The following is a 27,650-nucleotide window of genomic DNA, read 5'->3' as shown; positions in this document are numbered from 1 at the left end:
TCTCACACCCAAAGTTTTTTTTTTTTCATTTTTTTTTTTTTTCATTTTCTTGTCATTACTATTATTTAATAGCTATTTCTGACATTTATGATTCTGGCACAAATCTTTCCAACAGATGTTCACTAAGTGAAATACAATGTATGTAAAAAGTTGAACAGGTGATAATGTTAGGAATACTTGGGTGAATTTTTACACCTATTCACCAAAGGAACCTCCATCTCTCTCAGAAAATTCCTGGCCCCAGGAAAAGCCCTAGAATCATAAGTCTGCCCAGTCTTGAACGTCACAGGTCATTAATCCTGCGTCACTACCCAGGTCAGCCTTAACACAGAGTCAAGCCATGAAGTTTAACAGTCTTCGGCCCGGCTGGAGCATCACAGGATGTTTAGTTTTGTCAGACTCACAGAAAGGATTTGGGGGGATGGGGGGGGAGACATTCTCAAAGTTAACACAGACCCAGTGACATTGAATATCCTGGAATTTACAGCCTTGAGGCTCGGTTCGGAGCTAGAAGATAACCCAAACTAGCATCTGAGCTCTCTCCTTAGTGCTCCCGACAGAGAAAGTTCAGGACAGGAACAGCTGACCAGCCCTCGATATTACCATTTGGTTTCCTCACATTGATCCCAACCTTTGAGAAATGATGGCCAGAGGGCTCAGGAGTCCAAACCCTCCACCATAAAGAAACAGTCTCTAGTGCTCTTTGACTGTTCTCAAAGGCAGCTACCAATTTGGCAACCTAGAGGGGTCCACATGCCGCATAGCCCAAAATTCGCAAAAAGTGGCTTGAGAAGCCTTTGGGTTTGCTATTTAGTGAGAAAGGTTATAACGCTGTGACCTGCGAAAAATCATGGCAGCACATCATCACCCTTTCCGGGAGGACAGTTTTATCTGCAGCGAGTGCATCCCAAAGTGAGCACCCAAAGGTGGAAGTCCCGCTCGGAACAGACGTTAGGTCAATGTGTTCTGACCTCCCTCTCAGTGGTTCCGCTGGTGATGGCTGACCTGGTGACAGCAGGCTCGCAGGAGTGATTAAAGAGCGCCAGGGTGGGATACAGGCCCCCGCCGATGAAAGCAGATCTGCCCATGTGGGGCCGAGCTCCGGGGGTTATCTGCAGCTCCGACACTTCGTGGGCGTTGAACTGCAGCAGCTGCAGGTGTTGCAGCAACAGCCAGCCAAAGAACCGTTCCTCGGCCGTCAGCGTGCCTGGGCCGTTGTCAGCAGCACCTGCTGCACCGAGTTGTCTGTATTTGTAATGAAAGTGATATTTCAAAAATGAATCTACAAAAGCTATTTACCATAGTATGTGTTACCCAGCTATAAATATGGAAATAATCTAGAAAAAAAGTTGTGTGGGGTAAATACTTCATGAACAAAAGAAATAAGGAAGGTGCCCAGCAGGTGGTTAATTCATAGAATTTTCAGGGGCTAGTCCTAAACAAGCAGTGACATTGCTTACCAAGTTTGAACTTTTCAGTTTTAAGTCTTGTTGAATAAAAAAGTGGATGTTATTGAGATTATGCAGGTAAACTTCTAATATGAACTGAAGTTTCTATAGGAAGATAACTCAGTCGTGAAAATGTTTTACAACTGTTCAAAATATTGCAGCAAAAGTCAGGTTTGAAATGTAATCGATCTCTGCTGTTGGTAAAGTCAGAGGTAGTTTATCTGAAGTGAAGTCTTGGTGCAGGCAGACTACTCACCACGGGCGGGGCCAAAGTAGCCTCCCAGCTGGAGGCACCGGAACAGGAAGACGGCCACAGCCGAGCGCTGGAAGAAATCTTCGGCGGTGCGTCGATCCTCATGCCGCACCAGCTGATACACAGTCTCATAGTCATCACCCCGGTACGGCACCCGAGGGCTAGCTCCCGCATCCAACTGCGGCACCACGACATGCTCTTGGAGTCTGGACGTGGCCCTGAAGCTCACGCTGCAGACAGCGATCTACCATCAGGCAGACGTGAGGGAGGTGATGCTGGGTGCGGTCTGAGGTACAGACAGCGAGAAGACTAAGCGGATGGACTGGAGCAGTGAATGTGTAGTAGTCATTTTAGACTAATTAAAGGCAAAAATTTTAAATAAATCATTAGAGTTGGATATTTGTACACATATTCTTTAAAAAGTCTTGGAGCTAGAACTTTATAAAGCTAAAATATTTGAAGTGACATGCAATCCATATTTAATAAAAATAATTTTTTTTAATCTTTTTTTTTAATCTGAGGAGTAAAAAATATCCGAAGAAAAGATTTGAGTTCTGTAACTTTTTATTTTTCTCATTTTTAATGTTATGACTTACAAAAATATTGTGCATCATTTAAAGAAATATGGCTGTTTTCAGATCAATGTTTTAAAGTTGTGGTTTTACAGTTTTCTTCAATTGGTCGTTCCAAGATAAAAAAAAAACTAATCTGGTTGGCAGAAGTGTAAGCTATCCAACCCACAGCAGAGCCCTAACAACCCTAGCTGAATACACCTATCCCTCACTTAGTACGACTAATTTGTTCCTAAAAATGCTTGTGTTATTTGAAATTGCGTATTCTGAAGCATTAGTTTTCATAAACAAGGCTAATTTATTTAATATGTTCCAAAATTGTGTAAGAAAATATACTTTACGTAATATAAATGAGTTGAATAACACTCAACTATAAATATTTCACACCACTTATCTTTATATGCCTCCCATCGCACTTTGTTTGACAAATATGACACCGCGTAAGGGGAGTTACGTGGTTATGTACTTCATCGTCAGTCGGCTGGCTGACTTGCCCGCCCAGGCGTGACCTTCAATTCACGTCCCGTACTTTTCCAAACCATCCTTTACTGACAGTGAAACCGATATTACTGTCTGGATAGTTACATTTTAATTTTTCAAAAATTAAAGTGCTTATTCACGTATCACCACCTGGTTCACACCAATCCTGTCAGGCCAATGATTATTTTTTTTCATTGCATCATTCATTTAACAACCTTTTTCACGTGAATCATCTGTTCATTTCTGTTCCGGTATCTAATGTCAAATATATTCCCGCTAGTACAACCAACAGCATCAGACTTATATAAACTTTCAGTAAGAGTCCTTATTTCGTACGATTGTGCGCACAGTTGACTTGCTTAAAACTAAAGTGCGACAAACATAAGCTTGGCCTTCATGACAATCTCCACGCCGTAATACTTCTAGTTTTGTCTCAAATACTTGAACACTATGCATTATGACTGATCAAGCACTATAATTACCGGCAGCTGAATGGGCAGACGTTGCTTTTGTTTGAGTGAATTCCCTGCCACTGGCTAGACTTAGTTCACGGCCCAGTTTGTGGCCAGGCGACAACGGTATGGCACGGCGGCATACGCATAGACGTAAAAACATTTGGTCCTTTACACTCCATAGCCGCAATTTAACTTGCCATAGCTGTTGTTTGTACAACAACCGATAGCAAAGTCAGACCTGCGCAACCATTTCTTCCCCTCCTCGTATGGCTAACTGTATTCCACGGTACATCTGTTGTTTACAGAAGTTGAAACACACTTCGTGGTGTCATGCTCTGCTTTTTTTTTTCTGCCAAGATTTTGTGCTGACATTTTGACAGATGTGCTATTCAAGACTGGGACAGTAAAATTCACATCGAGCTAAATGAATCCGCGCAATCTGAAGACGTGCTAAGTGAGGGATAGGTGTAACTGGAAAAGGAAGCTAGGGTTGTCTTATGGTAGAGGTACAGATGTTCATGTGTTTCATATTTGAAAAGCAGTCAAAGGTCCCTTCCAAGCCCAGATAAAGTTGTAGATAGTAACAACAGTCTAAAAGAAGTGTCTTGAGGATTGGGTTTGTTTTTGATAGATGTTTTTAAATATTTTGTAATAAATTAATAATGAAACAAGAGAAAAAAACTATATTATGCATTTATAGTGGAGATGGTATTTATACCAGTAACCATGTTACAATTCCAAGTTTGCAGTTTGTTAAAACTTATGAGGGGCCTTATTCTAAGTTGTACAATTATGTGCAAGTCAAAGATCATGTGGAGGCTTTTGCTGAATTAGACATGATATGCTTGGTTTCGTAATAGAACTTCAATGTATGGCTACGTCATTCTAACTTACTGCCATATTTTAAACGCCATTTTTGTGACAGTTATTGTCTTGACTGATATGATATTATTTTAAGCTGCTTTAACTTTAGTTAAAAAGTATATTCATGTATATAAAACAAAACAAAACTGTGGGTAAATATTTACAATCGCGGTAGATGCCAAAAAAAATGCTAAAAATCTGAAAATACTTTTATTCTGTGCCCTTTCACTTCCTCTTTTCAAAACAACCGGCGGAGGTAAGAAATTCCAAATACTTTAGGAGATATCGAATTTTTTAATTTCATCATATGTAGAGTCGCGGTAGATGCCAAAAAAAATGCTAAAAATCTGAAAATACTTTTATTCTGTGCTCTTTCACTTCCTCTTTTCAAATCAACCGGCGGAGGTAAGAAATTCCAAATACTTTAGGAGATATCGAATTTTTAAATTTTCATCACAATACCTGTGAATTCAGGCGGCCACCATTGTTTCTTGTTTACGAGACGAGTATGATTTTTTTTTCCGCGACGTAGGTGAACGACTACATTGTTGCTTGTTTAGGAGTATCTATTAAAATCTGAAAATACTTTTATTATAGTTATGTTATGTTAGGTTAGCTACATTAAAACACTTTAAAACACTATGGACGGTTAGTTAGGTTAGTATAGCTACATTAAAATAAACAGAGAAATATAAATATTAATAAATAAAACCGAGGTTGGCCGAAGGTAAATGGTTCGGGTGTAATCGGGAATTGCAGAACTTTATGTGCGTCTTGATTTACCGTTCGTGAATGCCTAATTAATTAAAATGGTCGATTAGGTCAGGTCAGTTACATTATTAATACTTTCAAACTAAGCAGACATTAAAAATAATATAAATTAATTTTAATGGTTGTTTAGTTTTAAAGTATTTATAATGTAGCTGACCTGACCTAACAAACCGGGACAAAGGATGAACGGTAGGAACTCACGCAATTTTTTTACTTATTACTTGCGCAACAAATAAAACATTAAAATTTGAAACGTTAAAAACTCAGATACGTTAGAGGCGGGTACATTCCTTTGCCATTAGTAGAAAATGATGTAGTCGTTCTACCTACGTTGCGAAAATAAAAAATCATAAATGTAAACAAGCAACAATGGTCGGTTCACCTACGCGGAAAAAAAATCATACTCGTCTCGTAAACAAGAAACAATGGTGGCCGCCTGAATTCACAGGTATTGTGATGAAAATCTAAAAATTCAATATCTCCTAAAATATTTGGAATTTCTTATCTCCGCCGGTTTTAATGTAAAGAGGAAGTGAAAGAGCATATAATAAAAGTGATTTCAGATTTTTAGAATTATTTTTCGCAAATACCGCTACTCTACATGTTCAAAATTTAAAAATTCCATATCTCCTAAAGTATTTGGAATTTCTTATCTCCGCCGGTTGATTTGAAAAGAGGAAGTGAAAGAGCATAGAATAAAAGTATTTTCGGATTTTTAGCATTTTTTTTGGCATCTACCGCGATTGTAAATATTTACCAAACTGTGTACTGAAAATTTTTTATTACAAATTTATTTAATGTATTCTTTCAGAGAACATGAATTATTACTCGCCAAATATGCTATTTATAAAAATTTTTGAAAATATTTTTGAATTCTAACATGAATTGGACTGGGCCTGACTACTTGTAATACCTGTAACATTGCATGCTCATGAGTGCAGTGACACAAGCGAGGCCGGGCACAGAGAGAGAGAAGCTGTAACCTGCAACAGGCGTGGTCGCAGGTCCAGGAAGTGGCTCGGAGAGCGCTGGGAGAGAATGCGCAAGGCCATGAGTGCGGTGACAGATGCCCCTGAAGCCCAGAGGGCCCCCGTGACTCTGCACTCGACGTTGTGGTAGGAGCGCATCGCAGCACCCTGGCAGGCTACGCTGCAGAATCCCACGTCACAGCAGCGAGGACACGGCACCAGGGACACCAGCCTGGGGCACAGTCCCGCAGTTGGCCAACATGTGTGCGTATGGCCCAGGTAGACAGTAAGCCTTCCTCCATGCTCATAGCACTCTCTCACTCATTTGGTTCTGATGACAGTGCATCATTTACAACTGTCAGCATTCTGTATATAGTCTAGGACTCTGGGGAAACTTTTTTTTTTGAGTGAATATAACACGTTACAAGTATCAATAAGCCATAGGTGTTACACACGTGGACAAACAAAAAACAAGGTAACAATTTAACTCTCATGTCCAGATTTATTTAGAACTTACACATTCCCGTACACTTATTCTCTTAAGTACGTTAAAATCCCCAAGTCATGAATTGTTTTAAGTTGCAGTGTGGTCCATACATATTACATAACTGGTGATCAAAGACTCGTTAAGAGTTGATGAAGTAATTATTTAAACAGTCTTCTGGTCGAGACTAGCCCCAAGGATAAACGTAAATGATTCGAAAGAATTAATAAACAGAAGCTACTTATCAGTACAGGCAAGAGATGATGTCCCCAGGGTGCTGGCGTGTCTGCTTACGACCGGTGGTGACGATGGATTGGGGCGAGCGAGTACTCTCCGCTGGCAAAATGACGTCTTTCGCGCCGAACAAGATTACTGTTACATTATCACTATTACGTGCCAAGGGTTTATGAAGATAAGACACATAAAACAATAGTACAAATATTGCATGCTTTCTTGTGGCTAGATCGCTTAAAAACCTGTAGTAATTTAAAATTTAGAATTTAAATTTATATATGTGGTTCGGCTGGACTCTGGTTCGCCTTAAGAGTGTTCGGTGCTGTTGTTATGTTGAGCGGAATTATATCTTAAAATTAATAAACAAAACCCTCCCGGCTGATCCGTCGTAACACAAAACCCTTGGGACAAAAATTAAAGGTTTACAATATAACATGATTACTTAAGGGGACGGAGCACTGATGTTACGGCGCCCTCTGGCAGGAGTCTGTCGTGCGCTATTTAAACACACATCTGCATACATATAAGGGTACTAATTCCAGGAAGGAGTGGTTAGGGGCGAGATAGGAAAGCAAAAGGAGCGGAGTTTGACCAGGCTTAAGGGGGCAAAGTTCCGATCAATGTCAGTTGTGTCAAGGTCGTAACATATCAGAACACAGCTACAGGAGAGTTTCCATTGCAGATTATTTCAGATCATATCAGAGCTCTCTTGGCACTTCTCCAGTGAATGTATCATGGGCCATGGCAGTCATGTTAAAGCAGTCATTGCCTAAAATGCCACTTGAGGAAAAGTTAGTTTTGTTATCTATTAAAAAAAAAATGTTTTGGAGGAGATAACAAGAAAGTTGATGTGATAGTTATAACTATAATTTAAAATAGATTACACACATCTTTAATTTATAGCACTAATAAAATTGTTCAAAGTAAAAAGTCTGTAAGTAGGTTTAATTGTTTTTAGAAAGTTGTATAAAATACTATCATAGTTTTTTAAATTTTTATCTGTTTGTGTGTTTGTCCAGGTATTATGCAAAAACTACCATATTATGTGAATGTATCTAAATATAAATGTATAAACAAAATTCCGTCCATGCGAAGATTACAAGGAAAAATATTTCATTTTAAAGGGCTAAGCATATACATATCAATCAACTAAGCGTAAGATGTGAATTTATTATTTATTTATGTTATGTATTTATTTATCATTGCAACATGCCCACCAGCAGTTGGAAAACTTTGGAGGTGGTACAATAAAAAAAACAGACAAAAAACTACAATACATACAAAACAATCCCACAAAGGACAATGTAGGCAGATGCAACTTGCTAATAAGCACCACACAGTGAGAATACACCACCTACAAGCAGCGACTCAGCAGACAGGAAATTCACTGCAGGACTAGATACAGCAAGGATAAATACGTACCTGTGATGAATACATGGTGGCTATAACGTTTAAGACAGAACTATACTGAGGGCTGCGCGCACGTTCCCGGTGATTTTAAGATGTTATGCATGGACACCACCACGTGTAAGGGCACGTGGACCCGGCGGAGTCTCTCTCTCAGGGCGTGACGTAGCCCAAGTGGGGACGAGTTACCAGCCCTTTCTACCCTATCTATCCAGACCTGGCCCGCTCTAGGCGTCGGGCACGCCACACTCCTAGGCTAAGTAGGCTCACTCACCACGTGGTTAAATAAAGTACTCAGGTTTTACTTATACCCAGATTTAATTCCACGAACACGCTTCCCTCCACGCACGTTACACTTTACACGGTTAAAAAGCCTGAGGCACGAATCGACTTAAGTGAATGCATGGTCCACACACGTGGCCATGCTATAAAGTATGCTTAGTACACAATGGTTAAAAAACTCGACTGAGACAATTAATTATTAATGCAGCCCGCCGACCGAGAGCTGCCCCGAGGAATGACGGACGAAAGAGATTTAAGAATTAATTAAGATACAGAATTAATTGATCAGTGGTTCACAATGGTTGAGATCCCCGGGGTGCTGGCGCGTCTGCTCTCGGTCGGTGATGAAGATGAACTGCGCGAGAGTAGACTTGTGTAGTTCGCGAACGAACTAGTTCGGAAGAGCGCTCCCACAGACGAACTACGCAAACTAGTTCCCAGATCCCTTGCTCCTCAGTTCATTAGTTCGTTCTTTTTCCGATCTCCTTCTTTTAGTTCTGTGCACATGATCTGGCTCTTATCAAAAGTCGTCATTCGTTCTCCCTTTCGAGTATTAATTACGGCTTTGTCGCTGGTCTTTTTGGCTGGCTATCGTTATCTGCTCGGGTCGGATAGCTGAAATTTCAGACGTCTAATGGATACTGACTTTACAAAAATGTTGACTCTTGATCGCTGCAAATGTTTACTGCAATGAAACATTTTCAGATAGCTTTATACTCGTGTCCGAGCACGGTAACTTCGCGGTGGGGAAACCGTGGTGTATACTGAGAACAAGTCAGACATAATTACATTAGGTAGTTATATCAGTGTTTACAAAATGATTTCAATATTCACAAAATAATTTTGAAAGCTGATGACAACTTTAATATTAAAATTTTGACTTATATAAAACCATTGTTAAATAAACTTATTTTTGACGTGACGTATAATAAATCGATGAACGCCGGCTGCATGCACGAAAAAGTGTCCCGTTGTGCACATTGTCACGTGACCCTGTGTCCCGTTACGCTCATTGTACGCTTGCGCCGCATCTATCTCTCTTCCACTCGATTGGACTTTTTCGAGGCACATTAAACTTGAAACACTCCCATTCGTTTCCTACTTTTCTTATCACCGTCCTATCCTTAACAGAATAACACAGATTGGAAGAAGTTAAATAGCAAACATGTATAAAATTTATAGTTAAAATAATCTCTTCGTTAAAGTAATAAACATATTTGAATTAATGAGTGCAAATAAAAGTAAATTTATCAATTAAATTGTAGATTTCATTTCACTCCTTATTTGTATAAATACAAAATAGTGATAATTCAATAACAATGATTAAATTTTATTCATAAAAGTATGCTATCATTTCATCAATGTTTTGTTATGACGTCATCTGTAAACCGACTTTACAGACAAACAATTTTTTGTTGATTATTTCTAAAACTTAAAAAAAATTAAAATTTGTATTTTTATAGGCATAAAACGGTACTTTATTCACTAAAATAAACACATTTCAGAAATAATATTTCTTAAACTAGCTAATAAATAAATAATTTTAGAAATTAAAATTTTTCGATTATAGTGTACATTAAGTGTTGTTGAACTTGCTAAATTTAGTGGATTATATATAGGTCCTAATGAACATACACATTCTTAAGCAATATTAGCATACAATCTTACTTATGAGTTTTTATTAGTTTTTCTATGTCTAATTGTAAGGTAACAAATTAGAAGAGTAATTGGTCTTTTTTCTTAATAATTTACGTAATTTTGTAGCCAGTACGCATTTTTTGTTGATTATTTCTTAAAAAAATAAAATTTGTATATTTATAAAACGGTATTTTATTCACTAAAATAAACGCATTTCATAAATAATATTTCTTAAACTAGCTTTAAAATAAATTCTTTTATAAATTAAAATTTTTCGATTATAGTGTATTTTAAGTGAAGAATAAAAACAGAACTGTTATATACGCCATTTTACCGAATTATGTAAATTATTGTTTTATTTACTCATTTGATGTATAATAACCCAAAAAAGGATAATAATCTAGGCGTTCACAACACTGATTATTATAAAAAATAACTATTATAACATACAAAGAAGATCGCCTGCAGTAGCGGTAGCAAAGCAAACGAACTATCTGTGACCTGTCTTCTTTGAATTCGAGATGGGAGCGGACGAACTAAAAGAGCGACCTAGTTCGCCAAGGAGCTGCGAACTAAAAGGAGCGCTCCCGGTCGCGAACTATTATGCGCAAGTCTAGGCGAGAGCTCTGCTCGTCTCGACTAACATGGCGCCTCCGCGCCAACACAATTACCGTTATTACCTTCTGTGATTCCGTGCCCCGGCGAAAGTCAAGTATATTATAGATTAACATTGAAAAATATATAAAAGCCACCGGCAATTTAAAGTTCATTAATATTTACTTAGTTATTGAAAGTTTATATAAAAACATTCCTACCCTCGTCCAAGTCCGTGCCTATTCGGGTCCGCCCGGGCAACGTCTGTGGTTCTTTCAAGTAACATGATATTTAAATTAAAGAATACATGAGTAACTGCACAAACACTGGGGCAAAAATGAATGAAAACAAAAGGTTTACAATTAACATTAAACTTAGCAAATTAGGGGGTCGCCGCACTGCTTCTAAGCGCCCTCTTGCCGGGCTAGACACACACGCACACACGCACGCACGAGCGGGAGGTTTGAATAGAGATGGTGGTTGGGCGGTGTCATATCAGGCTCAAAGGGGCCGCAGGCCCGGACGACGTCAATACAAACAAGAACATAAGTCACTATGTGAACCGACAATCTTTATAGACCATGTTCTTCAATACTAATTATTTAATAGCAGTGAGAGAGAAAAATTTATTAATATTTTTGATGAGTTGAGGGTTAATAAGATATTTTTGCAATTTTTTATTATCTAATAGGGAAATGGTCATACCCATTAGAGTAACTGATATTTCTATATACAATACCATCAGTACTGCTTAAAGGACCAGGGTCGATATTTTTCTAAACAAAAAAAAAATAGTAGGATGAAACCCATTGGAAAAGGAAAAGAATATAACAAAAATGAAAGGAAAAATAATTTACGGGCGATCTGAGGTCGGGAAGTGGAAGGGGGTAAGTTTTTAAGGGTAAAAAACTGTTTATCTTGATTTCCGGCAAAACTACACGTCCTATGGAAAAAAGTTCTGTAGCAAAGTTTTAGGTAATAAAACATCTACAACTTTTGTATTTACACGTTTTTCACATAACCTCAAAATTTATGTGAAAAATTCAAATAACCAAGTTTTTGGTTTTTTATTTTTATCTTTTACAAAAACAAAATCACGAAATTTGGTGAAAACCTACCTTTTTATGTCCCAAACACAATGTAAACTTTTTGATTTAAAATATTTATTTGTTCACCTTATTTTGACTTAATATTGAAAAAGCACCCTAATTTTCAATCAACAATTCTCACATCAAAATATCAGCAAAATATGGGCTTTTTGTTCGTTGAAATCTCTACTTTCTGATGGTGTGAAAAAAAATGTACATTACTATGGTAAATGTTCTCAGAAAAAGCATTGTGCATGTCGTCGATGGTGGATTTTTACTGCACAAAGTAATTTGGCAGAAAAATTAAACGGTGGAAGAGATCATGAATAAATATTTGCGCTATATAGAAAAACATTACGCAGCAAGCAGCTATATCGTTTTTGATGGGTACTCCGAAATTAAAAAATCAGTTACTGTGACAACAGTACCAGCAGCTAATTCAACTAAAAGAGGAGAACGTAGTCATAGAAATACCTCAGACAATATTCCAGAGTTAAATTATCAAAACCATACAAGAATACCATTTTTCCAAGAAAATTTTTTATCTAACGAGAAAAACAAGGACAAAATAATAAAAACTTTAATGAAAAGATTACAGTCACAAGGATTTTCCTGTAAACAAGCAGAAGAATATGCTGATGCTGACATAATTAAGACCTCGATAGAAATTGCGAGATACTAATAAAACTATCATTGTTGTGGATATTGATCTTTTGGTCCTTTTGAATCAATTAAATTTAAAAAATCATGACATTTATTTTCTCAAGCCAGGTTCTGGAAATGTAAAAGATCTATTTTTCACATCTAATAGTTTCAAAAATGAATCCTTCAAAAATATTGTTGCATGTCTGCATTGAATTTAATAAATAAACTTTTTTACTGAAAAAAAAAAATTGCAGCAGTCTCATTTTTTAGATGAAATCCCCTTTAAATCCTATCTTTCTGATCTTTAATATTTTGTTACAAATCGTTATATGAAATAAAAAGATTTTCTTACTTTTTCATTCGTGTTTTATTGTCCGAAAGACGAAAGAAACGCATCCAATCACTTTCAATGCTTTACTCACTCATTCAACACATATATTCGCCTGTCGAAAAATTAACGAAAACAAACATAGCTGAAGTCCTTCAGTAAACTCTTACCGTAAGTACATGAAAACAGTGTGACCTCAAACAGGGCCGCACCCAGCGAAACCGAATTTCGCCACGAGCCAAACGCCCACGAAGGTAGCAGCAATTTCTAATTAATGTCCAAATGAAATTTAAAAAAATTAGGTTAACTTAAAACTCGGCATGGCTCTGACCACCAACGTTAAATTTTCTATCCTGCAATTCTCCTACATATTTTGCGAGAAGCCACCGAACGCGCCCTCCTGGTGCAGCGATCGACAGACGACTGGCGAAGTCATGCCACCGTTTCCTCCACGCAGGGAGGAGAAGTCACATGACCTCACCGACCAATCACACGCACGCTTCATTCACTCTACACATCACAAGCCAATAGGAAAACAGAACACACATTGAAACAGTCTTCTACACATAGAACCAGGCACTTTACATTCTCCTTCTCTCTCCCACACCGTGAGACAGCAGTTATCACACAGTTCCCACGACCAGTGGTGAATCCCAGCTTTTATCTCTGTTGGCGGAGAATCACTGTTTCGTTCTCACTTGCACTTACAGGCCTCTTATGCCTCTCTCTTTCTACACATCACCCCAGACACGGTCCCGTGTCCTATAACTATTATGCAACACGTTAATGAAAATTAAGAACAGCAATCATAATACAAATCACTTGACAAAATTCAACTTATTTATAAAAACATGAAAAAGTAGACCAAACAAGCAAAAATCTAGTACAGCGACTTATTTGTGAATATTTACATTAAAAATAGTAATGATTGAAAATGTCTGTTAAAATACAAAGAAAAATTCTTAAAGCATACAGCAAGTGAAAGTTCAACCCTTAAATAAATAAAAACAGTAAAATATTCTTAGAAAGACTTTTTAAGAAATATTTACATGCATAAAAATATTTTAAAAGAAAAATATTTAGCTAGGAGGGCAGGGTTCTTGGAACGTTACAATTTAGAACTATTTTTGCATGTTTTTTTGCAATCTTTATGTTTTATGGATTTGTGGAATCTTACGTTTTTTGAGTAATTAAAGTGTAAATTTTAATAAATAGCTCAAAATTGTACATAATGATTAAAAAAAAATTTTCAGGTTCAAGTTTTTTTCATTTCTTTGCATTTTCTGAGAACATTTACCATAGAAATGTATATTTTTTTACACCATCAGAAAGTAGAGATTTCAACGAAACATAAATCCCACCGACTTTTTTAAAAAAGCTGATATTTTGATGTCAGAATTTTCTATAGAAAATTAGGGTGCTTTTTCGTAATTAAGTCAAAATAAGGTGAAAAAATAAATATTTTAAATCAAAAAATTTACAGTGTGTTTGGGACATAAAAAGGTAGGTTTTCACCAAATTTCGTGAAAAAAAAATTTTTTTTGTAAAAGATAAACATAAAAAACCAAAAACTTGGTTATTTTAATTTTTCACATAAATTTTGAGATTATGTGAAAAACGTGTAAATACAAAAGTTGTAGATGTTTTATTACCTAAAACTTTGCTATTTAACTTTTTCCATAGGACTTGTAGTTTTGCCGGAAATCGAGATAAACCTTTTTTTTTATCCTTAAAAACTTACCCCCTTCCACTTCCCGACCTCAGATCACCCGAAAATTATATTTCCTTTCCTTTTTGTTATATTCTCTTTCTTTTCCAATGGGTTTCATCCTAATATTATTTTTTTTCACTTTTTACCATTTTCAAAGGCTTCAGCCCTGGTGTATAAATAGAAGAGGATTCTGATGACTGTTGAAGGAAGGAAGTTAGCGCCATTGGTTTCAAAAAGTTAGGTACCTAATTAAAATTTAGGCTTTTATTGTTGTAGCATTTACATGCAAGTAATACTTCTAATACCGTATTTACTCGCGTAAAGGCCCCCCCCCCCCCCCCCTTTTTTCCCCAAATTTTCGACTCCAAAAACGGGGAGGGGGCCTATACGCGAATTTGGGGAAAAAATGGATTTTTCTTTTCAAGTCGTGCGTCTGTTCGAATTAGGCGGGGGAGGCAGCGACGCGGCAGGAGGGAGAGAGAGGCAACGACTCCGCAGGGGAGAGAGGCAGCGCTAGAGCAGGGGGGGGGGGGGAGAGAGAGAGAGAGAGAGAGAGAGAGGCAGCGCTTTGTCAGGAGGGGAGAGAGCCAGAGGCGTGGCTTAACCTCCCTCCTGCCAGCTAGCTCACAATACATTGCTTGTTTGATTCACGCCAAGCTGCCCTACCCTCAGATAAACCCAGAAAAACACGTTTTTAAATTTTTTCTCAAAAATGTTTACAAAACAAGGAGGGGGGCTTATACGCGGGCTGGGCCTGTACGCGAGTAAATACGGTATTTCTCTTCTTGTTGACAATGGACTAAGAAAGAAATGTAGATTAACATCATCATTGATATTTTAATTTAGGTTTACAATTTTAATGAATTTATTTCATATTTTAGCAAAATTCAATTTATTACTATTTGTTTTGCAAATACTGTTCCAAATTACAGAGCCATATTCTAGTTTATATTTAACTAAAGGTGCATAAAGACTTAGAGTAGAATCTAAATTAGATGTATTATTATAAGTAATATACTTAATGGGAGCAAATGTGCTATTAGCAGTTGATAAAAGGGATTCTACATGATTATGAAAGTCCTTTTTATAATCAAGAGAGATACCTAAATCTTTAACTAACAGGATTTCTTAATTGACTAATTTAAAAGTTTATTATCTAAATCAATTGGATACTATTTCATAGTTCAGATCTACCAAGTTAGCATTAAACCACTCACTTAAAAAGTCTCTATACAGTCATGTATAGAAGTTAATTTCCAGTATTTTTTTAAAATCATTTGCAAACAGTAGACCCGTAGAATAATTAAGCACATTAATTATATAATTTATGACAATATTGAAAAGAACAGGAGAAAGAGTATCACCTTCTAGGACACCTATTCATGCTACATGTAATTTGGAATCAAAGTTAATTGAGACACAAAAATTTATGTCTTTCAGATAACTTGAAAACCAAGACAAATATTTATCATTTAAACCTATGTTGGATAAATTATCAAGCAATATGTTATTATTTACTTTGTGGAAGGCTTTTGCTTAGCAGGCATCCATCCAACCACGTGTTGTTACTTCAGCGTATGTGGGATTTAGAAACGTTAGTAAATTAGTTGTTTTATCAATCCTGGAACCATGTTGTCCATTTTTCAAATTTAAATATAGTTTTTTTAATGTAATTTTGTCTCAAATATTTTAGTGAAGCCCTTAAGGAGAGATATAGACCTATAATTTATAACATTTTATTTGCTGCCTTTCTTGTAAATAGGAATAGCTATGGCAGTTTTTCATCTATCGGGGTATACACCAATATTAATTCTGCAATTACCGGTAAATATAGACTGTAGGAGAGAAGTAAGAAGCAAAGTGTATCCTTTTATCACAAAATTAGGAATCCAATGTGGACTAGTTGACATTGTAGACATCAAAAATTGTATACCTTAAAGTACAGAGCTCTAAGAGATATCAGACATAGGAATGGAATAATTGGTTGGATCATATGTAGAGGGCTTATGGATGTTAGATGGAAATACATAAACACATGAGAAATATTCTGCAAAATTGTTAGCAATAAATAATCGGTCATTAATAACTTACTCATCAACCTTGAGAGCTGGTTGAGTTACATAAGCATCTCTCATAATTTTCATGTATCATCAAACATTTTTATGATTGAGTTTGTTTTATAATGCAAAATTAATGACTAAGCCTTTTTAAATATTGAGAAAACAATTCATGTTACAATTATATAATTTGTTTGTTTGTTTTTTTTTAGACTAAATACAATCAAACTTAGGTACATTTTATCTTTTATCAAAATTACATCTCTAAAGGGGAGAGAAAGGAATGAATTATAATTTTACTTTTGGAAACAGTAGGGTGGAGAAAGCATATCTCCATATTGATTAAAGGGGATAATGTGAAGCTAATATTTATTTTGACTAATATGTATTTAATGTTTGCTGACTTGTACTTTACTTCTGTTCCAAAGCCCTCATATTCTAATTCAGACAGGTAATGAGTGGTTTGACGATGCTCGCAGAGAGTGAGACAGCAGCTCACCTCCTGAAGCAGTGAGTGCAGTGGTCGTGGGCGTACTCTGCCAACAGAACAGCGCAGTGGGGCTGCTCCACAATCACCGTCTCCCCGGGGGCCACGTCCCTGGTGGCGGTGGCGAACCTGCCCCCCTGCTCACTCCACTCCACCGCCACAGCGTGGCTGGCCGACGGGAGCTCTGGGCTCACCCCGCGACTGGGCGCAGGCATGCGGCTGGTGGCGGGCAGGGGCGCTGCACACAACACTCTCATATGCTCACCTCCAGCCACCTACCGCAGCTCACATTTCTCACATGAAAAAATTGCTGTATTTTACAGTGCATTCCAGCTAATCTGATCACTTTCAGTTTTTGCTTAGTGTTTTCTTCCAGTTGTGGAAGCTGAAAATCAACAAAAAAGCTTTCCTTTAAATGATGTCATTTAGAAAAGGTGAAAAGCAGGCTTTGTTTACGCTGAATTTTGTGCACTCAGCAAAAATGATAATGAAAAAATCAATTTAAAAATGTGAGATGTGCTGCCTTCCCTGATACTGACCCCTCTACTGTGCAGCTTACTTCCTCGGGAAGGCGGTGACAAGGGGTTGAGACGCTAAACAGGGTCTCAATGGCCACCTCGCTACAATGTGGCTGATTTGCAGGAGGCACAACCGAGTCACAAGAAGTATGGTTGAGGCGCGGGTAGCACGACCTAGTCTCCTCTTGGGACATTAATGTGGCAGGGGTTCTCTGTCAGAGCATGCACAAGGTTCCAGTGAGTAAATTATTTGTAGAGACAATTTCCAGTGCAAGGCCGTTTATTGTACCCAACACAAATCATAGAATCTGGCCCCCTTGATACACACTGACATCTGCCCCTGTAGTGCCCACTGTTAAAGGACACTTCACTGCCTGCGATGATCTTGAAGACTTCCTGCCGCGCTGGCCGCACAATGCCGCAAAGAAGCGTCTGTAGACAGACGGATTGACACGTCCGGAAATGGACGTTTTGGAAGCAGTTCCCTTTCACCGATAGCATGACGCCTCTAGAAATGGAGGGACAGAATCATTACCTTTCAATGAATGGACGTTATATTCGGCGACAGGCAGTTAGTGGCAGTGGGCAGGCTCTCGTAGTTTAAGGTCGCAGTTATTTTAGTGCAGGCAGTTCCGATGAGTAAAGGATAATCGATCTGAGGCGTAGGGTATCAAGGTGATAAGGTGAGTCTGCAATTAGGCGATTCATAATAACAGCTTCCTCACCCTCTTTTATCGCTAATCTGGCCGGAAGAAGGGTAACCAATGGGAAGTGAAAGCAGTGCTGATTGGCTGTGCATGTTGAGTAGGTGGAAAAGAGAGGGGAAGAGGCACTGCCTCCCTCCCCAGGCGAATCTCTGCAGCTGAAGATCACGCAGCAGCACTTGGCCAGACGTGTATCGAGATGGTGACCGTGCAGCTGACCTCACATGGGCACTAATAGAGATGGGCGGCCAGCACCACAGCCATGAAGAGAGAGGGGATGATGAGGGAATTGAGATCTGTCAGTAGTTGCATACGTGACATGTATCAAATGTTTGTAATAGCTGGAATACAATGTAAAAAACATTTTTGACTACAGAAGCAGGCAGCAGCAGCACCAGTAGGTGTAATGGGAGTTTCTCAAAAACACTCACCAGCAACACTTGCAAATTGTCCTGCATGTAACACATCAGCATTTAGGTAACTCCACTCGGAACAGAACCCGGATTACTGTAGCAGGAGGCATGTGGCATATTATGGTGTTCAGTGGGATGGTGCTGCAACACCATTGCTGTCACTCACCATTTTCTAGGCTTTTGTTCTTCAGGAGAATGGCAATCATTATCTGGATGTTCTTCTGAGTCTTCATCCTTTTGTCCAGCGGCAATTTTGCTGCTGCATCCAAACACGTCAACGTCGTTTTGAAAGCTTCCAGTGCATCATTCAACTGGTTGGTTGCCAACAGACATCTGGCTCTCCTGTCAAATGTTAAGAAAACTAAATTGAATTCCATATTTTGAGTATTGCAGTATGGTAATTAGTAAGCTCTTCAAGAATGCTATTAAGTCTAGCAAAGTCTGTATGGTATTTATACTATATAACTATTTTTCAGAGTAAGTTAACACTTGAGATTTAGTAAGTGGTGATTGACAAAAAGTTTTGAACTTCCTTTTAGTTTTGGTTGAATTGTAATTGTTAACACTTTTGACAGGACTTATAGAAAGGTATAATTTTAAAAAAATTTTTAACCATACAAATTCCTTTTTTTTTAGCTTAATATTGGTAGAAACTATGCCGTGACCTCCAAGTCTTATTGTCATTAGATACCTATATTGCACCAGTATAATCGCTTACGCATCATTCTCTTGTGGTAAGGGTATTTGGTTTGATTATAGTACTCAGCTCGACTCAAATTTATGAAAACCTAATCAATACCTAGGTGGTTTGGAGCCCACTATACTCTTGGATTCCTCTCACTGTGAGACTTCATGCAGAGCTGTGTGTCGTAAAACCTTACCTTTACCTTTATTTTGCAATATAGTTCACTGATGCATAAATTAATAAAATATATTTTTTTTTTCTTTATTAAATTATTTCAAAGGTAACTACGGTTTTGTCGAAAGTTTTTAGACCAGCTGTGTAGAATGAAAACTTTTGCAGGCTGTATAATTCATTAGAAGTGTTTAATGACCTTGAGTTTAGGTATTTCATTGATACTTGTAGCAATGATTGTGTTTGAAACAATACGCTAAAGGAAATATTGAAGAAAAATTTTGCTTGTAACATGAATTAATTCACTGATTCATAGAACATTACTTTCTAAAACCTGTAGGATGCAATGGGTAGGACTCAAGTAAATAATTTAATTTTACAGTTAATGTTAAGGAAGGAAAAATAAGTGTAACAATTAAATATTTTTCCTTCTGTGTAAATTTTATGGTGGATCACAGCTGTTGGCACTAATATGAGTCAGTTTTGGTTTGGAAGGAATTTCTCATTATTTGTTTTCCTTATATTTGGACTATTTTGTGGCCAAGATATTTATCTATTATTATTCTTTTTTGGAATTGATAAGGCCAAGTAATCATGTGCTTGTTGTAGTTCAGTTTATTTGGATGCAAGTTTGTAACTTACATGGGGAAATGATCCCACAGCTCAGTACATACTATGTAGGTAATCTACATATAATTGACATAGAGTGTGGGCATAATGGATAATTATTAAAATCACATTTCAGGAGTTCCAGGGTTCTAAATTACTGTCTGCATTCCTTATTTGAACCGGGATGGCAACCACCGTGAGCCAGTGAGCATCTTTCCGCTATTACTCCGCTCGTGAGACAGGGCATGTGGCCAGGAGCACTTCCAAGGAACAAGCGGGCGTGAGCCGCAGTACCTCTCCAGGACCTTGTAGTGCAGCTGCAAGGGGTAGCCGAGCGACAGAGCTAGGCGGATGTCGTCCAGGGTTTGTTGATAATCCTGGAGGTGGTATAAAGCGGCCGAGCGGTTCGCCACGGCCACTGCCATCTCACTACTTGAGTCTGCACACACATCCATCCACGTGTATAGTGGAGGCTTTTATATCACACACTGTGTTTTGTAACAAATCTAAAAAGATGTATCTTAAAATTTTTATAGTAGATAAAGAAATTGTAGTCAAATATAAATATTATATATCATATTCTACAATTTTTTCATTTAATTTGGGTTATCCTTGACTTGGTTTTGGGTCAGGCTACAATAAAGTGGGACATAATTATTGCAGATATTAGTATCTTTTTTTATTAGATCAGGAAAAATATTACAAATTGGTATAGCAGGCTTTAAACTTATTGTAGAAAAATTGCATTAAGGGCTTAGCAAAACTGTTGGTTTAATACACATGCTCAAACTTAAAAATCGTAAATGTTTTTCTTACAGGAGGACAAAAATTTTTTTTTAATTTATTAAGTTCCAATTTCCTTTTCGTCAAATATTTCATTGTAGGTAGGCCTATGTTACTTTGTATTTGTAAACAAGAGGAAAAAACACGTAATAATAAATAAATATAACAAGATTACGTGAACCCCCAAAAATTAAAATATCCTTTTGTGACAATTTCAAGGCATTTTTTAAAAGAAAATACCAATAATTATCAAGGTATGAAATTGTAAGTTTAAATTTTCCTAAGTGCAATTAAAATTTATTTAATTAAACACCAACAAATTTGGTAACATTTTTATTGAAAAATATACATTTTAATAAAATAAAAACTATTACGGAAGGACTTTTTTTTGTCATGGAAGGAAAAGTCCAACCAAATATCTCAACATAACTGTTTCTTGTTCCATCCTATTTTTTTATTACATCCTCCATTTTCATTACTGAAAGCTGGAGGTTGAATACTAAGTCTCAGAAGATACTTTTAATGAAGCAAATTTGTTCAATGTGGTAAGTTAATTTCACTGTCATTTCACATTTTAAAGAATATACTATTCATATTTAAAAAAATTAGTACATGAATTGTATATATCATCTTTTAACATATATTTTAAAAATGAGGTTTTATTATATGCTTACAATTCTGTCTGGTAATGTACAGTTACTATACACATTCTTTAAACAATGAAAAACTGACTTTAACTTACATTTGTATAACTTTACAAGTGATGTGTTATGTTTGTAGTATTAAGTGGGCAAGACAGGTGCTCAACAGATGCGGGAATGCAGAAAGAGGCAAAAGATACTTAGAGAAAAAGGAGAAATGTGGTGTACAGATCAGGAAAAGAAAAAATTAAAGAGAGAATAACTAACAAAAAATGGAGGTGTTTTTAAATTAAGAAAACATGAATGAGAAAGGAAGAAGGATTCACAAAAGAAAATAAGACAACAAAACTGCCATACGTAAAGCAACTATTTGAGTAAAAATATAATTACCTCAATCACCAAGGAAAAGTGTTGAGGTTCTTGGAAAACTTGTTAAGACTTAATTACCAAACAAATTAAGTAAATTTTTGGATATAGCAGGGCTTAGAAAAAATAAAAAAGCAGTAGTTCAAAGGAAATTAAGAAGTGATGCCTTTACAGATGAAACTGTGATAACGGTACAAGACGTTTTTAAAGAGATGTAATAAGCTGGCAATGTGCAGGTCAGAAAGACTTTATGACTGACCAAACTGCAAAATACAAAATGCTGTGTCAGAAACATCTATTACTTGCAAACTTACAGAAGCAGTCAGTATTTCCAAGAAAAAATCCAGTGATGTTTCAGTAGGGTAATCTAAATTCAAATTGTTATGCCCTGAACATATAGTTCCTATGTTTCTTACAGATCAGGATGTGTGTGTTTGTAATTGTCATGGAAATTCTAAAGTGCTTATAGGCACATTGATGAATTACATTCAAAACTTCCCTAATTCTGAAAGCTAAGTGCTTCCACAAACATTACGTGACACAAACAATATTCATTGTTTAGACAGAGAATGCAATCACTATGGAACTTCAAATTTAGACAATTTTGATGTCACTGAGTTCAATGGAAGTATTTCCTATTATAAGTAGGTAACAGAAAATTGCCGAGTTGTAAAGCAAGAAATATAAACAGACATTGAATCAGTAAAATGTGAGCTTTACACACAATTACAATATCTTTTCTGGCACAGTTATAATGCTAACAGACAACGTAGTGAACTGCGAACTTTAAAAGAAACACTCCCAGAAAACAAAATAATTATTTGTAAGACTTCACAGAAAATTATTTAATTAAGCATCAGTCCGAAATCACGCAGGCTCACGGAAGTTCACCCTGTGCTACAATTTTCAATGCAGTAGTATACTATAAATTTGAAGGTCAATTACAACATGTTTTCTATGCAACAGTATCAGATTCATTGAACCATAATAAAGACAGTGTGCATGCATTCAATGAAACCATTTTCAATGCTTTGAAGACAAGGCTCCTGTTTCATTTTGATTTTTTTTTTCACTACTTTTCTGATGGTGCAGCAAAAGCCAATTCAAAAGCAGATGTAAAGTATGTGATCCTTTCCGTGAAGAAGACTGGCTTCTTTCCAGCTGAATTCAGTTACTTTGAAACATCCCATGTAAAAAGGGGGGAGAAGTAAAGAGAGTGAGTGATATTAAGATCTGAGCTTCAAGAAAAAAATAAATAAAAGTGCCTTTTCACGCCATGGGGAATAATAAATCACTCTTTCAATCATACGTTATCTATAGTTTACGGAAATTTTGTATGAGGGAAAGGAAGTTATATCTAACATCAGAGCCAGAGAATGTTTTGAAAAGGTAAATAAATTGGTTGTCTGTAAAGTCGGTTTGCGGACGATAGTTTAACGTGACGTCATAACAAAACATTGATGAAATGATTGCATACTTTTATGAATAAAATTGAATCATTTTTATTGAATTATCACCATTTTGTAAGGATACAAAGGAGTGAAATGAAATCTACAATTTAATTGATAATACTACTTTTATTTGCACTCTTTAATTCAAATATGTTTATTACTTTAACGAACAGATTATTTTAACTATAACTTTTATACATGTTTGCTATTTAACTTCAAGATCGTCAAGAATGTTTTACGCTTTTTCGCAATTACACATTTAACGACGAAGTTTGTTCGTCGTGAAATTAAACGTAGAATTTAATAAAAATGCCCTTGTAGTTAATAAAATAAGTATTAGTAAGTTTAAGAAAGAATTTCAGCTTTAATCTCCAACCCAGAAGCTCGTGGTGCGCTGGGGCTGAGATATAAATTCGTCGAGAATATTTTACGTTTTTATGTCTTCCAGTGCTCAAAATGATATGTAATTGTGGCCCCAAGCACGAAATTTTATTTATAATTCATTAATTATAACGCCCCTCACGATAAACACAGGAAAATATGTATTAACGAGTGCCTGAAAATATGTATTAACGAGTGCTTGGTTGCCGTGGAAGCGGATAGATAGACGATTTGTTCGGTTCGCGTCCGTCACCGTAGATGACAGCACCGTAGGGGAATAATATTATTTTGTTTTTATGATACGATTTTATAACAAATACGCATCCCAAATACACCAAACTTATTGATAATGTGTTACAATATTTTTTAAAACATTGTGCAAAAGATCCCGGGTGTAATTTGAATTATGTGTAACTGTAAAACACCATTGTTCGTACAAAAACATATTTGAAAATTCAACAAATTTTTTTAAATAACCGTACCGATTGTGCTGAAAATTGGTGGACAATCGTTAAATTACATAATATTAATAATTCAAACGACGAAAACATGATTGAAAAGTAAAATCGAGTGGAAGAGAGATAGATGCGGCGCAAGCATACAATGAGCATAACGGGACACATCGTAGTGGGACAATGTGCCTTACGGGACACTTTTTCGTGCTTGCAGCCGGCGTTCATCGATTTATTAGACGTCACGTCAAAAAATTGTAGTAAATGAGCTCAAGATTTTACAAATGCTTCTGCCAAATGAGTAAAATCTATTATTATATTGTATGTTCCTGAAACTAAAATACCAGATATTGCATGCAAGCTACAGCATCGATGGAAAAGTTTTCTCCTAGTGCTTGCACTCTGTAATTATTACTATGTGGTGCCAGCTGAAATTGGCAACAGTGCTTTGCTGTTAATAAATTCAGTGTTTTCTGGATGGAAGAGTAATGGTGTATATTGTGAAATTATTAAGAATGTTAACACTATACTACCAGGAAATGAAAACACTCCAGAGACATTGTCACAAGGAAGTATTAGTTTGGAAGTTGAAAGTTAAGGAAAATTTGTACTATGTAAAGTAATTTATGAAAATAAATCCATGTTTTGTTACTAGTGTATAGTTAAAGAATTATTGTCTCTAAGTGATTATCAAGTATTTGGGCTGAAGGCAATAGACAACAAAGGAATATGATGAAAGTGATATATTTACAGTTACAAGAAGTGATGTGTTGCTTTTACTCCCTGATCCACTAATGGAATTTCGAATTGGTAGGGAGAGGGTTAATTACAAGTTAAACTCTCCTACTGATGTTAAATTAAGCTAAATTTACTTCTAACATGAGTTTGTTCATTTTGTTATCTAATATTAACTCGTTAAGCCCTTGAATTTTTAAACACTAATGGGACAAAATTTCCTTCTGTGATGTTCTTCTGTGACAGTACTTGAAATGTTTTCATAACTGAAATACGTATGTAAACAAAACCATAAAAATTTGTTGTTGCGTGTAAAATGATGTACCTACATACCTGGAATATGAAGCAAACATAGCATTTTTAAATTTGTGTTCTATTCAGAGGTAAAAAAAAAGCAATTTCACATTGAAGTTGTCTGTCTTTTTCCTGTATTTACATGAAGTTACACATTATAATTTTTATAAATTAATTCTACATATATTAAAAAGCAAACCTAATATCAAACAATTCCTATCAACTCACATTTTCTTTAAAAACATTTTCCTAACTACCTAATATTTATAACACTCTGGAAATTATTATATTGAATTGTTTACATGCCGTCCGATTACAAAAAAAAAACAGTGGATTGGGTACTGTATTTAAAGCAAAGGTTTGCTCTGGCCATCAAGATCTTTTGCATGCCTTTGGCACTGAATAAATATGTTGTGTCTAAACAGATTACACCCAAAGCTGCTATAAATATGCCATTATTCTTGTAAAACATGTGGTGAGACTGTAGATTTGTCGAATAAATTAATATATAGCATAGTGTAATTACCTAAAAACATTTACAATGAAGTACACTTTGAACCCACTAGTGAGAGCTGCTAGTACCTACTATTTCATCTTTACTTACAACTAACCACAACATTTTGTTTATTCTATGCCACATACAAGTGTTAAAAATTTTACATGCTAGAAGTAATACAACATAATATTGCTAGGCTATTGCAAAATGCTTGAAAAAAAATTAAAATACCTTCATTATAAGGAAGTAGTTGCACACTTTTATTGTACAACTTCAAAGCAGTATGATAATCACCACTCTGAAATGCTTTGTTACCATCATCTTTCCACTTGTTTCCGAGCTCAGAGTTTTTTACATCGTCTGCTAAAAGAAATATTTCATAGTTGTGAGCTGTTTGTAAACTGTAAAGGAAAGAGAATCTTTCTTCATCTGTTTTCAGCAATGAGAATTTATTAAATTCAATATCATTAACAGAACTACGTAATTTTATGTTATGCTGTTTTAAAAATCCCTCTGTATGAACTTTGTCCAACATTGCAGGTAATGCTTTTCACCACTAAGCTACAGAGTTAAATAAACAGATGGTAAATTTTCCACTCCTTGAAGAGGAAGCTGTAAGCTAAAATTAGTGTCCTATTTTTACACTGCTCCACAGTATTGTTGACATTCATGTATACATGAAACAGAGCACACATTTACAGAACAGTGTCTCCGTTAACAATTATTTCCACAGTAAATCATAACTTAAAACAATTTAAAATTTAAAAATTTGATTTAATTATATCACAATGACTTCAAAAGAAGTACATTGTATCCAACATACTGTAAATATGAGTTAGAAAACTTCAAAACTTAATTCTTTGGTTATAATTTCTCAAATGTCAACCAGACATGAATTTTTATAAAATAGGGATACGGCTAGTAACACTGGGTTACATAAATTTTCAAAATGGCATTTTTACGGCCGTTCCAGTTTTGTGTAAGTACTAGGTACATTTCCATACAATTTAAAGAAAGCAAAACATACCTACCCTCAGATATAGCATGTAAAAATTTATTGTAGAGGAAAGGTGAAACCATTATTGGATACTACATCTGTTGAGCTAAATTGAAAAGAACCTTTATGTTTTGTTATCCATAAGAAAGCATTTTGTGGATCTTATGAACATTGCATTGGGAATAGAAAATGGCTGATCCATCTGGACTCTTAATAATAACTTCCAAAACAAAGATAGATATTGGAAGAGTGCAGGTCTCGTGGTCTGGTTGGTAAGGTGGCACTCTTTACTTCAAAGGAGCATGTTCAACGCAAGTATAGTCAAGCAAACCATACCGTTACGTACTAGGCAACGACCAGAAAAATGTTATTTTTGATGTTTTAAAGGGCCATCATAAAATCTACTCAAATCTTCTCATGGATAAAAACATATATATGAAACATTGAACAACACACTCTCACTCTCTTTCTCTTCGTTTCATATTTTCTTTATAATTCCATAAGGCTTCTCTCCACCTATTCTCCATTCAAATTAAAAAATTTAAAAACACAAACATTCGAACAATATACTCATAAACCTACTATCAACAAATGAAAGCTAAATAGTAAACAAGAATTTAATAAACTCCATTTCAACATCTTCCAATTGTTAAATTAGGTTGGAGGTTTTATGACGTCAAAAAAGTAAATAATGCAATCATGTTATTTGACAAATTGGATCACGAGTTTCCATCATATATTTGAAATAAGTAAGGGTGTTGGCTTCATTCAGCAACCAAAATCGCGCCCAGAAAAGCTAAAATAAAGGTAAAATACAATAATAATATGAATTTCAAATGCAAGATAATTTTATATGCAGAAAAGTAAATAACGTGTCTGTAACTTTTAAAATTTCTGAACATTAATTTTATTATGAAACGAGTATATTTGTTTGAATCATATTTAGAGCTGTTTTATAAGATTAAAATTAAAACGTTTAATATAGCTCAAAACAAAGATATATATATATATTAGTATGACATGATTTATAATAAATTTGAATTGATCTGTCCAATTATATTCTGGGCAAACTTGGAAACCATTTCCATACAATACTATCCCTCCAGTTCTATAGTCAAAGCTGTATGAAAAAATTTGAGTTTGAAAAAAGCCTTTATAAAAGTGAAGGTAACTAAAATAATTTTTAAT

General features: G+C 35.9%; 1 protein-coding gene across 25 annotated transcripts in view; it reads right to left on the bottom strand.

Annotated features, from left to right (window-relative positions):
- LOC134545961 (SET and MYND domain-containing protein 4) overlaps window positions 1-27,255 on the bottom strand; it is a 35,570-nt gene extending 8,315 nt beyond the window's left edge. The window contains exons 1-8 of one of the 25 annotated variants that reach the window (XM_063388661.1): window positions 26,497-27,246; window positions 25,697-25,828; window positions 20,161-20,305; window positions 18,568-18,743; window positions 16,779-17,004; window positions 5,827-6,043; window positions 1,705-1,945; window positions 1,006-1,231 (exon numbers count right to left, since the gene is read on the bottom strand). In XM_063388661.1, coding sequence (XP_063244731.1) covers window positions 1,006-1,231; window positions 1,705-1,945; window positions 5,827-6,043; window positions 16,779-17,004; window positions 18,568-18,743; window positions 20,161-20,305; window positions 25,697-25,828; window positions 26,497-26,545 — 1,412 coding nt within the window. In that variant the 5' untranslated portion in view covers window positions 26,546-27,246. Of the gene's footprint in view, window positions 1-1,005; window positions 1,232-1,704; window positions 1,946-5,826; window positions 6,044-16,778; window positions 17,005-18,567; window positions 18,744-20,160; window positions 20,306-25,696 lie in introns of those variants that run through there. The other 24 variants (XM_063388662.1, XM_063388660.1, XM_063388673.1 and 21 more) reach the window with 24 other exon arrangements.
- Between the last annotated feature and the right edge of the window lie 395 nt (window positions 27,256-27,650).

This window comes from Bacillus rossius, chromosome 1 (genome assembly GCF_032445375.1).
Source record: "Bacillus rossius redtenbacheri isolate Brsri chromosome 1, Brsri_v3, whole genome shotgun sequence".
NCBI classification, from domain to species: Eukaryota; Metazoa; Arthropoda; class Insecta; order Phasmatodea; family Bacillidae; genus Bacillus; species Bacillus rossius.
Note: the sequence above shows the minus strand (reverse complement) of the source record. Positions and strands in the feature narration are given on the sequence as shown.